This window comes from Podarcis gaigeae (genome assembly GCF_964106915.1).
Source record: "Podarcis gaigeae genome assembly, chromosome: 17".
Classification (NCBI taxonomy): Eukaryota; Metazoa; Chordata; class Lepidosauria; order Squamata; family Lacertidae; genus Podarcis; species Podarcis gaigeae.
Window position 1 is genome coordinate 21,110,140 of NC_139694.1, and position 14,153 is coordinate 21,124,292.

Genomic DNA, 14,153 nt, shown 5'->3' on the forward strand with positions numbered 1-14,153 from the left:
GTTCTGAAACATGTAATTTTTTTTGCAAAGGCCTGTCTAATCCAGTATTGTGTTCTCACAATAGCTAACCTGATTCCTCTTTGAAGCGCACAGGTTGCAATAGACCCTCTCACTCCCCAACCCCAGCAAAGGGTGTTCGGGAGCATACCTCCTGAAGCTTGTACATATCCACATTAGTTAGTAGCATTCGACATCACCTTATTATCCATTCATTTCTCTAACCCCCTTTCAAAGCCTTCCAAGTCTTCTGACTTGTACATATCCACATTAGTTAGTAGCATTCGACATCACCTTATTATCCATTCATTTCTCTAACCCCCTTTCAAAGCCTTCCAAGTCAGAAGCACCGCAACATCGTGTGATAGCATGTTCCATAGTTTAACAATGTGCCGTGTGAAGAAGTGATTGGAAATTATCTGTATGAGAAGGTTTGGTCTGATTAAATGGCAAAATTATGCTCTTTCTCTCTTTCCACAGCGGCTAGCCAGCTCTAAAGCTCACACTTCAAGATTCATCAGTGCCAATCTTCCATGTAATAAATTTAAAAATCGCCTTGTTAATATTATGCCATATGAATCCACAAGGATATGTTTGCAGCCTATTCGAGGGGTAGAAGGGTCTGATTATATCAATGCCAGCTTTATCGATGGATACAGGTACTAAAAGGCAGTGTTTTTCTGTGTGGTAAAATAAAAAAGGCTCTTTTTTCCAAATTCAGTAAGTTTTTATTGACCGACAGAAGTGGGTCATTTTCAGTGGGTCTGCTCTAACACAGTTGGACCCAACCCAAAGTGCTACACAGCTGTTTCTTCTTGCTATTGTGGCAGTCACTGTAGTACCATGGTTTCTTCCTGTAGCAGTAGAGGGATGCGGATGGCGCTGTGGTCTAAACCATTGAGCCTTTTGGGCTTGCCAATCGGAAGGTCGGTGGTTTGAATCCCCGCAACGGAGTGAGCTCCCGTTGCTCTGTCCCAACTCCTGCCAACCTAGCAGTTTGAAAGCACACCAGTGCAAGCAGATAAATAGGTATCACTGTGGCGGGAAGGTAAACGGTGTTTCCATGCACTCTGGTTTCTGTCACGGTGTTCCGTTGCACCAGAAGCGGTTTAGCCATGCTGGCCACATCACCTGGAAAGTGGTCTGTGGACAAACACCGGCTCCCTCGGCCTGAAAGCGAAATGAGCGCCGCAACCCCATAGTCATCCTTGCCTGGACTTAACCGTCCAGGGTTCCTTTACCTTACTTGTACCAGTCAGCAAAGTCACAAAGGGAGAGTTGCTTTTTCTCTGCATTGCATTTCAGCATCGCTGCCTTATCAGTAAGGCTAATGCTACTGGAGAAAAGAGATATACTCTGCCTAGATCTTTTCCTATCACTGCCAGAGCAATGCAGACAGAGCAGGCACTGCAAAGAGTTCCCTGTCACAAAGGGAAAATACTGACAGGGTTTTCCCCCCAAACTGCTGTCATGTAGAGTTTTACTTGATTATCACGTGCCCGCTTCTGAAAATGGGAAGTCACAGCAATAACAGATTGATTTTCCTATAATACATGTTAAGATACTAACATATGGAAGTTTCAGTTCACTGTTCTCAAATGCTGGCAGTAAAGCAGCAAACAGATGGTACAGAAATGCAGCACAGTTACAAACAGTAGGACTCTGGCAGCTGGTTATTTAAGATACTATGCCGATACTAAATGTGTGGACTGAGCCTTTGTGGGCAAATAGCAGATTTCTACATGTAGAAGGGGAAAGTGTGGCCATGTTTCTTGGAAAATGAACCAGCTTGCCACATTCCCACCTTTTTTCATGACTTCAAAACTTTTCCCGATACTTTTGCATCATTAGAAGAGTTAACAAAAAAAAAGTGCTTTGGAGCCATAAGTCATAAGCTCAATAGACTGTATGACAGCCAGCCTTGAATGCAAAAATGGAACTTTACCACTAAGTGTTTCCTAAGTGCTTTTTGCAACTCACAAAATTGAGCTATTAGACTTGCATTAAAATTTAAATAAGATAAAGCCATAAATCACAATATTAACAGTGCAATTTCTTCCACAAACTTCCAAAAAACAAAGCAATGCTATTGTTTGATTAAACAATCTTTAATATGTTTTTAATGTGCTTACGTTCAATAATTTACAGCTGTACATGGCTTAGAGTTGATGGTTCAGCAGAATGTTTACATTCAACAAGAGAGTCTTTGACTTGCTTCGATTGGTAAATGTTTGCCCTTATATTTTAAACTTAGGCAACAAAAAGCCTATATCGCTACACAGGGACCTTTGGCAGAAACGACAGAAGATTTCTGGAGAATGCTTTGGGAGCACAATTCAACCATCGTAGTCATGCTTACTAAACTGCGAGAAATGGGCAGAGTAAGTATGTGGCACATTTCCAGGCAGTCAATGTCAAAAATTGGTTTGGCATAGGATGTGCAGCAAGAGCAAGTGATTCAAAAGAGCAATTACTTACACCGGATCAACTATTATTGGTATGTAGGCAAGAGTCTTCACGGACACACATAATAAAAACCTACAAATGTATGTAACTAGCATGTCTTCATACATCAACATATGATCTGGGGAGTGGCATTTCCTGTATCTCCCAATCATGTCAAGAATATAGGCTAAGGTTTATAGAGAGCATTAGTTCTTAAACATTGTTTCCAGGATCCTCAATGAAAAAATTAATAATGGAGGGTGACTTTCCTTGAAAAGCACCTAGTCAGTGACTCTAGAGCTTCTCCTGCAATATAATGACAGGGGATTATTGGACATGTTCTGAAGTATAGAGTCAACCCATAGGGTCAACTAGTCCAAGCCCCTGTGCCTTAGTTCTCACAAACATCAGATGAGGTGCCTGTATTTTGTCTGAACTGCACCACTTCTTTAGTCTGCAGGCGAAGGCTCACATCCTGGACTGCTTCCCCATGAACATGCATGTACAGTCATACCTCTTGTTACGTTTGCTTCAGGTTAAATCTTTTCAGGTTGCGTCCTGCAGCGACCCGAAAGTACCAGAAAGGGTTACTTCCGGGTTTCGCCATTTGTGCATGCGCAGACACTCAAAATGACATCACGTGCATGCGTAGAAGCGGCGAATCGCGACCCGCAAATGCGCAGGTGTGGGTTGCGTTTTGCTCATGTTGTGAACGGGGCTCCGGAATGAATCCAGTTCACAACCAGAGGTACCACTGTATTCCTAAAACTAGGCATGGCAGGGAAAAGGCTAGGGTGGAACATATTCTGTTAAAAATAAATAAATGAAGGAGCATTCAGTGGTGCAATCCAGACAAAGGTTTACCACCTCATCATCTAAAGTTTGTGAGAACTAGGTCCCAGGGTTCTCTGCAAGACACTGGGATTTTAGGACTGACATTTAAGAATTCTTTGCTTTTGTTATGCCTACCCTCAAGAATCCTGCCACTTTCAGAACATAGAAAACATATATTCAAGTACAGCAACATCTTCTAGTTCTATGAATAAAGACCAGGTGGATCTCCTTTGTCAAAGGAATCAAAAAGTTATGACTAAGTTGCCACCAGCTCTGGAAATTCAGCAGGCTGTGAACCAGGTTGAAATTTAGGTCATTGGAACAAAGCGACAAGAGCTGGCTCTTTCTAAAATATTTAAAATTTGTAGCCAAGTGATCATTCAGAGGAAACTCTTTCAAGTGTAGGTCTGAGAAAGTCAACAAATAATTCACATCATTTTGCAATGCTAATAAATCTCTACAATATTTGTGTAAATATTAACTGCTCTATACATGGCTGGAGAAAAGATTAGTAGTTCTGCAGCTGGCTGGGAAATATTCAAGTGCTTTTAAAAAGAACATTGCTGTTTTGTTTTCAGAAGACTTTGGATTTATATCAAAATGTTTTGTTTTGCCATGTTGGTATCAGTGTCAGTACTTTAAAATTAAGAATTCCTTGTCTAAATATAATTGTAAGAACTTTAGCACGTGTACACACATGCACAGAGAGAGAGAGGGAGAGGGAGAGGGAGAGAGGTGTTTCATCCATTCTGTAAGAGTTATGTGAAGTAAAGATGCCAAGCCACTTAACTGTAGAGATGCAATGATTTTAAGCCAGTCTTGTAATAATTTAATTTTAAGTCTTTTTTATTATTATTGCCCAGTACCTATTTTCCTGTCTCTTGCAGTTCTGGCAGTTTGTTCACAGCCTTAAACTGTGTATTTGATTATCTTGTTGCTTCCTCAGACATTTGCCAGACGAATGAATCCATTATCAAAAAGAGCAATATTATACACTCATAAAACATGTACCCCAAATCCTATGGGCTCCAGACTTTTGCAACTGGAGTCCACGCAAGAACGACGAGTTTCTCTGCATTTTACAAAAGCTCTGCATTTCTGGCCTTTGAGGTTGTTGTTAAAAAGTTATCTCCTTAAGAGCTAACCCTAATGGGTGTTAAAGTTGGGATGGGAGCAGTACCTGAAGCATTTGTTAGTTTTAGTGTACAACACAATCAGGAGGGAAGCGACTTGGAGACAAGTGGGGAAAGATTTTAGATGAATGCAGTCATAGGGCAACGGTGTTCAAGAGCTATCAGAAGAGACAAGATAAAAGAGGAAGGGAGCTGTGAACATGAAGAACAAAATGGGCAGCAGCTAGAAAGAGTCGTTTCAAGCAAACCTGGTAAAGGCAGAATGAGGGTGAGAAGTGAAGATAAATAGGCTGCTACAGTTCAAGTACAGTGGATGCTTGGGTTGCGAGCATGATCCATGCACGATGCATGTTTGCAATCCGCAGCGGTGTGTTTGCACATGCACGGGTAGCGATTCGGCACTTCTGTGCATGCTCAAAGCGTGATTTCGTGTTTCTACGCATGTGCGACCCCCGAAACACAGAAGTAACCCATTCTGGTACCTGAAGTGTCTGTAACCCAAGGTATGACTGTACTTGAGTTTGTTAATGGCAGAGCTGTGACTGGCAAAGCTGTGTAGCTTTGAGGGACAAGAGAGAACTGAGAGCAGATGCTGGATGAAGAGAGTGAGGGGGGTGGGCTTTTGTTTGGTTGTCCTGGCACCAGTGCAGAGGGACGCGGGTGGCACTGTGGGTTAAACCACAGAGCCTAGGACTTGCTGATCAGATGGTCAGCGGTTCGAATCCCCGCGACGGGGTGAGCTCCCGTTGCTCGGTCCCTGCTCCTGCCCTCCTAGCAGTTCGAAAGCACGTCAAAGTGCAAGTAGATAAATAGGTACCGCTCGGGCGGGAAGGTAAACGGCATTTCCATGCGCTGCTCTGGTTCGCCAGAAGCGGCTTAGTCATGCTGGCCACAGGACCCTGAAGCTGTACGTCGGCTCCCTCAGCCAATAAAGCTAGATGAGCGCCGCAACCCCAGAGTCGGTCATGACTGGACCTAATGGTCAGGGGTCCCTTTACCTGGCACCAGTGGCGGAGGAAGAGGGTGCAGTGGGGGCAGGCTACCCTGGGTGTTACCACTGAGGGGGTTGACAAAATGCCGGGCGGCACTCACCGCGGGGCCTGCAGCCTATCCGAGACACGCGTCTCTGGCACGTGCAGGCTCCACGCTGCCCAAACGGTCCACCTGCTGCCTCCCCCTCAGCTGTAGGGCAGCTGAGTGGGAGGAGGCAGGCAGATTCCTGAGGCCCCACCCCCAAGTGGCTTCCTCCACCGCTGCCCAGCACATTTCACTGTGCAAGCCTGGGCATGTCTATTCAGAAGCAAGTCCTCTTATTTTCAAGGGGGGGCTAACTCCCCAGTAAATGCTCAACTTTCAATAACCTCTGTATTTTTTCATGTATAATGCACCCCCTATTTGGGGGGACTTCAAATTAAGAAAATGGGGGTAGGATGGCCCTATTGCTGTTTCGCAACTTTAACCTGTTGCAGGATCTTAGCCAGACCCAGTTCAACATAGCAGATAAAACACAGACTTCCAGAAGCAATCAGTTACAGGCAGGAAGGAGACACTGCTACTAGTAACTTGGTTACCTTGAGGTGTTTATTATTTACAGCAGACTTCAAGTTACAGTGGTACCTCGAGTTACATATGCTTCAGGTTACATACGCTTCAGGTTACAGACTCTGCTAACCCAGAAATAGTACCTCAGGTTAAGAACTTTGCTTCAGGATGAGAATAGAAATCGTGCTCCAATGGCACGGCAGCAGCAGGAAGCCCCATTAGCTAAAGTGGTTCTTCAGGTTAAGAACAGTTTCAGGTAAAGAACGGACCTCCAGAACAAATTAAGTACGTAACCCGAGGTACCACTGTACTATATACATGAACAGAAGCAGATCTTAACTAGCTCTCTCAACAAACTCCAAACGACTCTCAGAACACCATACTGACCAACAAACTATCCAGTCAGGGAAGCAGGGGGGAAATGAAGGAAATAGCTCACCCAATGAACTACGCTGCCACTCGTACGCACCGCTAAAGCCACCAATTGTGCATCCCCTCGCCGCCAGAAGCCGCTGATAGCCCGCCCTATTGCTGCAGCAACACCCAATCATCAACAGCCCTTGCCGCAGCCACCAATAACATGCCGACAAGCCGCTGACAATCTCAGGCTCGCGACCCAAACCTATCACAAGTCCCCCCCCCCCAATGCACTATCTGTGTATAAGTCGACCCCAAATTTTTAATATTGTTTTTTAATTTTAAAAAAACCCCTGCTCTTATATATGGAAAAGTACGGTAAGTGTGATTTTTCCAACCTCCTTGGACGACAGATTGGCATAGAAATCTAAACAAACGCATTGTCTTATTCCCCCCCCCCCCTTGCAGGAAAAATGCCACCAGTATTGGCCAGCAGAGCGCTCAGCCAGGTATCAGTACTTTGTGGTGGATCCCATGGCAGAGTACAACATGCCGCAGTACATCCTAAGGGAGTTCAAGGTCACAGATGCCAGGGTAAGTTCAGCAGAACTACTGTAGGTCCAGTTGCCTGATACTTCAAAGTGATAGATCTTTGCTTCCCCCCATCCCTCCAACCACATGTCAGGACTCAGGGTTGTTTTCAACATTGTGCTAACTTACTGTAATCACTCAGACATCACAAGGATTTTTGCTTGCACAACATAACTTTCCCTCCTCCCCATGTGTGTCCCCCGATTTATTCTAGGGTTTTCTTCACACCCACAAACCAAGCAGTTTTTAATAATTATTATTTATTTATTTATTTATTTATTTATTTATTTATTTATTTATACCCCACTCTTCCCAGTTCAGAGAACCGGGCTCAGGGCGGCTAAAAACAAATTTAAAACACTTAATTGATGCAACAAAAAAACGCAGCATAAAATACAGTATAAAACGTGAACAACAATAAATTCAGAATTCAAAAATCAATTTAGGGGGGAAATCCATCCAAAAAACATTAGATCATCACCAGGGCTAGCTGGCTAAATTAGTCCTATGTGGGCCAGCAAGGAGATCAGGGGAGAATTAGCTGGGGAGAATTTTAGGGGAAGGGAACAGAGGAGGGAGAAGGGTAAAGTCCAATTGAGCTAACAGTAATCCTTACAGTTTGCTTGCATACTGCCCTTGGTTTCCTGATGTACCTAGCAACCAAACTGTGCCTTGGTCCGAGATCTGCCAGCTTCCCATTGGAACAGAGGCCTCCTTGTTGTATTTTCCATCTATATCAGGCATCCTCAACCTTGGCCCTCCAGATGCTACAACTCCCATGATCCCTAGCTAGTAGGACCAGTGTCAGGGATGATGGGAATTGTAGTCTCAAAACATCTGGAGGGCCGAGGTTGAGGAAGCCTGATCTGTATCCACCTTGGTGATTCTATTTTCAAGCCAACAATGGATCCTAAAGAACTGTGTATCTCTTGGTAATGAAAGTTACTTAAAAATAGAAGTGAACAAGTATTTCACTTTGTGCAAAAAGAGGAGGGGGAGAGCAGGTCTGGATGGTTATGTATACCCCATACATTTAAAATGCATTTTTCTGCCAAAGAATCCTAGGAACTGAAGTTTACCCCTCACAGAGCTGCAATTCCCAAGACCTTAACAAATTTAAGTAACAGACATAAATTACCAGTTCTATTGATTTGAGTGTGTCTATTTTACGCTGTGGGTTTAACCACAGAGCCTAGGACTTGCTGATCAGAAGGTCGGCGGTTCAAATCCCTGCAACAGGGTGAGCTCCCATTGCTTGGTCCCTGCTCCGCCAACCTAGCAGTTCGAAAGCACCTCAAAGTACAAGCAGGTAAATAGGTACCACTCTGGCGGGAAGGTAAACAGCATTTCCATGCACTGCTCCGGTTCACCAGAAGCGGTTTAGTCATGCTGGCCACATAACCTGGAAGCTGCATGCCCGTTCCCTCGGCCAATAAAGTGAGATGAGCATCGCAACCCCAGAATTGGCCACGACTGGACCTAATGGTCAGGGGTCCCTAAGTCTGGATCCAACCAATGATTTTTTTTGTAATGGAGCACAGTTCACTGATCAGAAGACCAAAATGCTATTCACCTTTTCCCTTACTCAATCCGTCGTCTCCCAATACTTTTTAAAGGAATTGTCTCCACTTAAGGCTTTAAATACATTGTTGTTTTGCAACAGCCCTTTAGGTTGTGTGAGCTAGAAGGTTAATGTGGTGTGATTTAAAAACTGCAGAGCAAATAGCATTCTTAAGGGAAGCTTGACAAGGTTTACACATTATAATTTGATTCCTGGCATAGCTTATTCCATGGCGTTCTAATCTGTCTGCAGAGAAGAGCTACGCGGCCGTGACCCTGACGGGCTAATTTTCATTTTGCATTCCTTATCTGAACAGCTGAGTCGGAGGTTCGGTGCTGATATAAGATTAACTGTATATAAACATTTTTATAGGCCTGGCTCAAGCCATTTTCAAGCTGTGATTTGTAACACTTCACACTCGATGGCAGGATAAACCCCCTACTCGTCTCCATTTTTGGAAGCCCTGTAGCAATAACGTTGATTAGAGAAACCTAACAGAGTGTTGCGCGTACAAGGGACAAAAATGTCTCTCCGTTAAAAACTCTAGCTCAGCTTCCTAAAACTCAGAGCCTTCCCTCAGCTCAAAAGGATTGTTGCTTTTTGATGCTGCTATTAAAAGTTGGCTCAAAGAAGATATACTGTGGGGACGCAGGGAATGTAGCCACATGGGAGAGTTCCTAAACCCAGCCGTTAAATCATAGGAAACTCGAGTTTGAAAGTGCAAAATCTAATATAGTAGTCGTCATCACGCTTGCTCTAGCCAGAGTTAGGCTCTTTTGCTTCCATTGTTACCAACGGGACAGACTTACGGCTGGCATTCAGGCTGAACCAGTACCATGCCTGCCTTTAACTTCAAATTGCAAAATACAGCCATCCAGATATTGGCGGGCACCAGGCTATTACAACACAGTACACCTATATTTACCAGTTATACTAGCTGGTGGTGTATTTTGGTGCTGGCATTGACCTTTAAAGCCCTAAATCATTTTGGACTTGGTTGCTTGAAGTTCACCACGACGAAGGATACTGAATCCCTACCCCAACTGCTGGAAATTCTTTTGCATCCCATTCTGGCTTTGGCCATGGGGTGGGTTCCAGCAGACATTGTCCAAGAAGCTTCAAGCTTGATTCTTTTTAAAAAAATAAAGCTGTGAAGGCAGATATTTGTCCTTGAGTTGAATTCTGCACATCGTATGTATATATATTTTCTAAAATAGGAGGTGTCAGCCTATTTGGACCACTGGGAAATTTGGAATGAAGCCACATGGGTGCCAGTTAAAACATGGCTGCTATGGTGGTGTGGCATACCACAAAATGGCTGCCATGTTTAAAAGAGAAGGAAAAAAAGAGGCAACCACAAAATTGAGTAGGCATGTCTCCCATCAATGAGGGGGAAAGAAACAAATAATCAGCCACCGTCTTGATCTCTCTCCTCTGTTCAAAACAGAAGGGAGGACAGGTCCAATTCTGGTATCCAATAAAATGTGGACTGTTTTAGGTGGAAATGTGTCATGTAGTTGAGGCCAAACCCATGCAGACAGGAACTGAGCATGAACAGTGTTCGAAACTCCCGTTGTTCCAGGCACATTTTGCAACAGGGAATTTCATTAGGGCGAGCAGTTTCTGAGCTCTAGGCGCAGTACTGCACCTAAGATTTCAGATTAAAACTGCAGAGTGGAAGTAAAGGGGTACCTTTCTCTGCCTCCCCCACTACTTCCAGCTACTCTCTGAAAACTGGAGAAGAGACCCTCTTAAAAATATTAGGAGGGTGAGCAAGGGAAAGACTAGTCCATGTGAAAAATGAACATAATATTTTAGCTGCAGTTCATTCATTTTCAGCTTTGTATTCTTACAAAAAAGCGCACCTAGACATGCCATTGTTGCGCCCATAACCTAGGTTTAAGGTGCCATTTAGCTCCTAGCTTTCATATCTCGGTTTCTAACACTGAGCATGAAGAGGAAACAGACATTTGTGCACTGTGGATTCCTGAAGGGTTATTTACTGAGCGGTTTTGAGGTTGCTATAGGAGTTACTGGTGAAAGCAGTGGCACCTGTGAGCACCACATGACAGTCTATGCACAGATCTATAGGGACAAGCTGTGCACACCTATAGGAACATGATTCCCATCTCTCAACTTATAAGAAGGAAAATCAATACTTCTTATTATGGCTGTGTTGACTCCTTTTTTGCACACATCAAAAATGGCAGCAACAATGTAATGTTGTGAGCTGTAAACAATAACTGAAGTATCTAGATTGGTGAAAGTAGCTCTGCGCTTATTCCCACCTTCCAGTATGAATTACAGTGTAATGTATCACATAATTACTTCCCACTTTCTGCTTTGCACTTGCATCCTGTGTTAATGATCAGGGTCAACAAAATCGGGCAGTTGCACACAGCACTTCTATAGCAATGATATCTGTGAGAAACACTTTCTATACTGTGCAGAACCTCTTTCAAAGGCATCTGATTTTATCTATGGAGAGACAGAAACACAGATGGTCACCTATTTCTCAGGGCTAGACAGAGAATGGACTCAATTAACTGTTTTAATCAGACAGCTGCTCAAAGGTGTTTGTTTGCATGCAATGAAAATAGCAATACTTTGTTGTTGCTTTGCCTGCCCAGTGAAGAGGTAACTAAAAAACCCCTAAACTCCTTTATAGCTGCAGAGGATACAATCTAAAGGTGTTAATATATTCTTGGCATTCCTTTAGTGACTGCCATAAATGAGCATCTCGTTAAATTTCAGGACAGACTGTTCGTCATGCCAGTAGTGTAAGAGCAGAGTCGATTTCTAGGCAGTTTTTGGGCTAGCTTACTGCCATCGCACAATCTTTTTGGCGTCAGCCTTAAATAACATGTAAGTTATTAAAGCAAGATAGAAATGTCTTTTATAGATATTTGTTCTGGCCTTTCATGACACGCAGTGCTGGGATTTCTTAAAAGCCAGTAGGCACTACGTTATTAACCCAAAATACCTTGAGAAGAGAGACGTATGCCATCGATCTTTTGAGTTGACAAAAATTAGTACACCGTGACGCTAAACATTTCTGCTGGCACAGTTGCTTGCGGTGAAAGTGTGACGTTGGAATGGGATTGCGATTTGTGAAGTAATTTGCTGGCATTGCAGGTTTTACAAACTTTGCTGCATGTCCGCTTCAAGTAAATTGCGGCCATTTCCTCTTAAGTAAAAGGCACTTTCAACGAAGCAAAAGCGCTCCGTGGTTCAAGAACATCTCAGCAGAATGCTACAAACTGAATAATGGCTCCGTGTCTTTGACAATTATCCACATGACTGTAGTACTTAGCCACCGAGTGCTTTAATCAGGCAAAAGAGAAGTCTCTGCTATTTAAAATATTTGAGATGAACAAGATGAGTTATAGGTCTGCATCAGGGTAAACTAAGCCTATAATTTTTCATTGGGCTTTGCTGATTTCAGTGATTGTAAACGCCTCCTCCTGCTGTAGGCATCATTGCTGAAGGATGTACCTGTGGAATTTGGCAGAAAATGAAAGCCTACTAGAGGAATAGCATCAACTAAGTTATCATTTTGTTTGGGTTTATTATTTTAAGCAACCTATATTCACCTCCATGTCAAGGCAATCATAGCTGAATACTTTGGTTGGGGTATAATTATTCTCCCACCCCCCTTGCCTCCAGCTTCCAAGCTGCTGTATCGGAATTCCCATAATCATTGAGGTTATTCATTGGTTTCATTCTGCAAAAAAAAGTGTGCCGTTTTAAGAGATTGGCATCTGGCAATAGCTCCCCGCCTCCTCCTCTCCTGTACAGTTATAGCTCACAGGCACAGTGACATGGCATCTGCTGTTCTTCTCCTACCATAGCGGGAAAGTAGAGGCATTCAGGAAGTCTGAAGTATCCGGAAGGCATGAAGGTTAACAACAATAGCTCAATTTGTGTCACTTCTATTAAATGTCAGCGCTTGCACAGATTGACAACGTGCGAAAATGAGCAAGCGCAGCAGTTGTGATCAGGTCCTTCAGTGATCTCCTACATTGTGCACATACTTACGCCAGCAATGTCAGAAAAACAAAAATAGGTAGTCTGAATCTGGCACTGAGGCCTGCAAGAGTTTTGTGCTAGGTGCAAAATAGTTTATTCTCTTTATTTGCTATAATTTTTTAATTAAAATGTTCTGTTTTACATTTTAGAATATTCATTTCAACAACCTTAAAATGTCAATGACTTCCCTTCTTCTTTTCCCATGGCTCATTTTGCATGACATAAATCCCTGCATATTTTATATAAACTAAACCGTTCAACATTCCATTATTACATCCATCAAAACCTATTTACACCATTGAATTTATCTGAATGCTGCCAATGTTTTCAAGTGTACACAATTCCCCCCATATATCCAATAAACATTTTCCAACCTTCTCTAAACCTATGTTCTCCCTGTTCTTTTATTCTATATGTTAGGTCCACAAGCTGCGCATATTCCATCAATTTAAGTTGCCATTCTTCTTTAATTGGGACCTCACTCATTTTCCCTTTTTGGGCTAACAAAACACCAGCCACAGTAGTGGCATACATAAATAACCTTTTTTGACAGCAACACATACTAAAACTGGAATGATACAGAGAAGATTAACATGGCACCTGCGCGAAATAGTTTATTCTCTTGCAGCAGTTGCAATAACCACTAACCCAGAGAGACTTGCCTGGTGCCATCATTACATGACTTTTTGTGCCGGAAAAAACATTCCTTTTTACACAGGTCTTTGGTCATTAAATAATTGATGATCTGTTAAATGGGAGGGGGGCTATTATTATGATTGTTTTACTATTATGTTGTGTATTATTCTGCTGTGTGTTATGTTTTTATGATTAAGCTGTATAAATTATGTTCTTAATGTTGTAAACCACCCTGGGAACTTTGGAGAAAGGGTGATATAAAATTGAATTAATACTAATAAAAAATGAAGATGAAGACCCAAAACTACTGCAGTTGTGGGCGTGGTTAGGGAGTGAAAAATGTAAAGGCAGTCTTAATCAGCCCATGTAATAAAACACACCATCACAAATGGCGTGGCGGGTCACCCTCAGTTTGATGCGTGACACCTACCCCACACAATGCTGAGTACAACCTGGTACTAGTAGGGATGAGAATACATGAATGAGCACTTTCCAGTCCCCCTTGGCAAAAGATGCAGCCTTACAGATGGCTTTCCTACGAAAAGAGAGGGACACATTTGAAAGAGTGCTAGGGAAGAAGAATCTAGTAGCCAAGCCAGAGGCGTTTAGTTAGCTATAAAGAGAATTTGGGTTTTGTTGGCACTGCAGCCATGCCAATGCCTCCCATTGCACCAGAAAGAAGGGGAAAGTCCCACTTAACTAGCTCACAGTTTCCTTGTCCCTTAAAGACTCTGTTTTTCCAGGATTTAAATGTCAGAGAACATCCTTTCCAATGCAGGGAGCAATTTGAGCATCACTGCGGTCAGTGAAATTGCATTCTTATGTCAGTGTGGTTTTGCCAACTGCAAAACGACAAGGAAAACACAAGCCTCGTCAGCATTGTCTCAGAAGTGTTTTCACTCCTTTTGCTCATTGTGGGTTATTTTTCCCTTTGCTAGTTGGTCCCCTCCCCCCCCAAAAAAAACCCTTGTTTTCTACCTTACTGTGTTGCATATCCTATTTGTGTGTATTTCATTCAAGGACGGCCA

The 14,153-nt window shown here is 43.0% G+C and overlaps 1 protein-coding gene across 43 annotated transcripts in view; it reads left to right on the forward strand.

Annotated features, from left to right (window-relative positions):
• The window catches only part of PTPRD (protein tyrosine phosphatase receptor type D), a 1,161,589-nt gene that overhangs the window by 1,136,661 nt on the left and 10,775 nt on the right, over positions 1-14,153 (forward strand). For all 43 annotated transcript variants that reach the window (XM_083718180.1, XM_083718169.1, XM_083718207.1 and 40 more), the window contains 4 exons: positions 478-656; positions 2,252-2,378; positions 6,777-6,902; positions 14,146-14,153. The exon at positions 14,146-14,153 is cut by the window's right edge and continues 147 nt beyond it. In XM_083718180.1, the coding sequence (XP_083574306.1) occupies positions 478-656; positions 2,252-2,378; positions 6,777-6,902; positions 14,146-14,153 (440 nt within the window). The remainder of the gene's footprint in view (positions 1-477; positions 657-2,251; positions 2,379-6,776; positions 6,903-14,145) is intronic.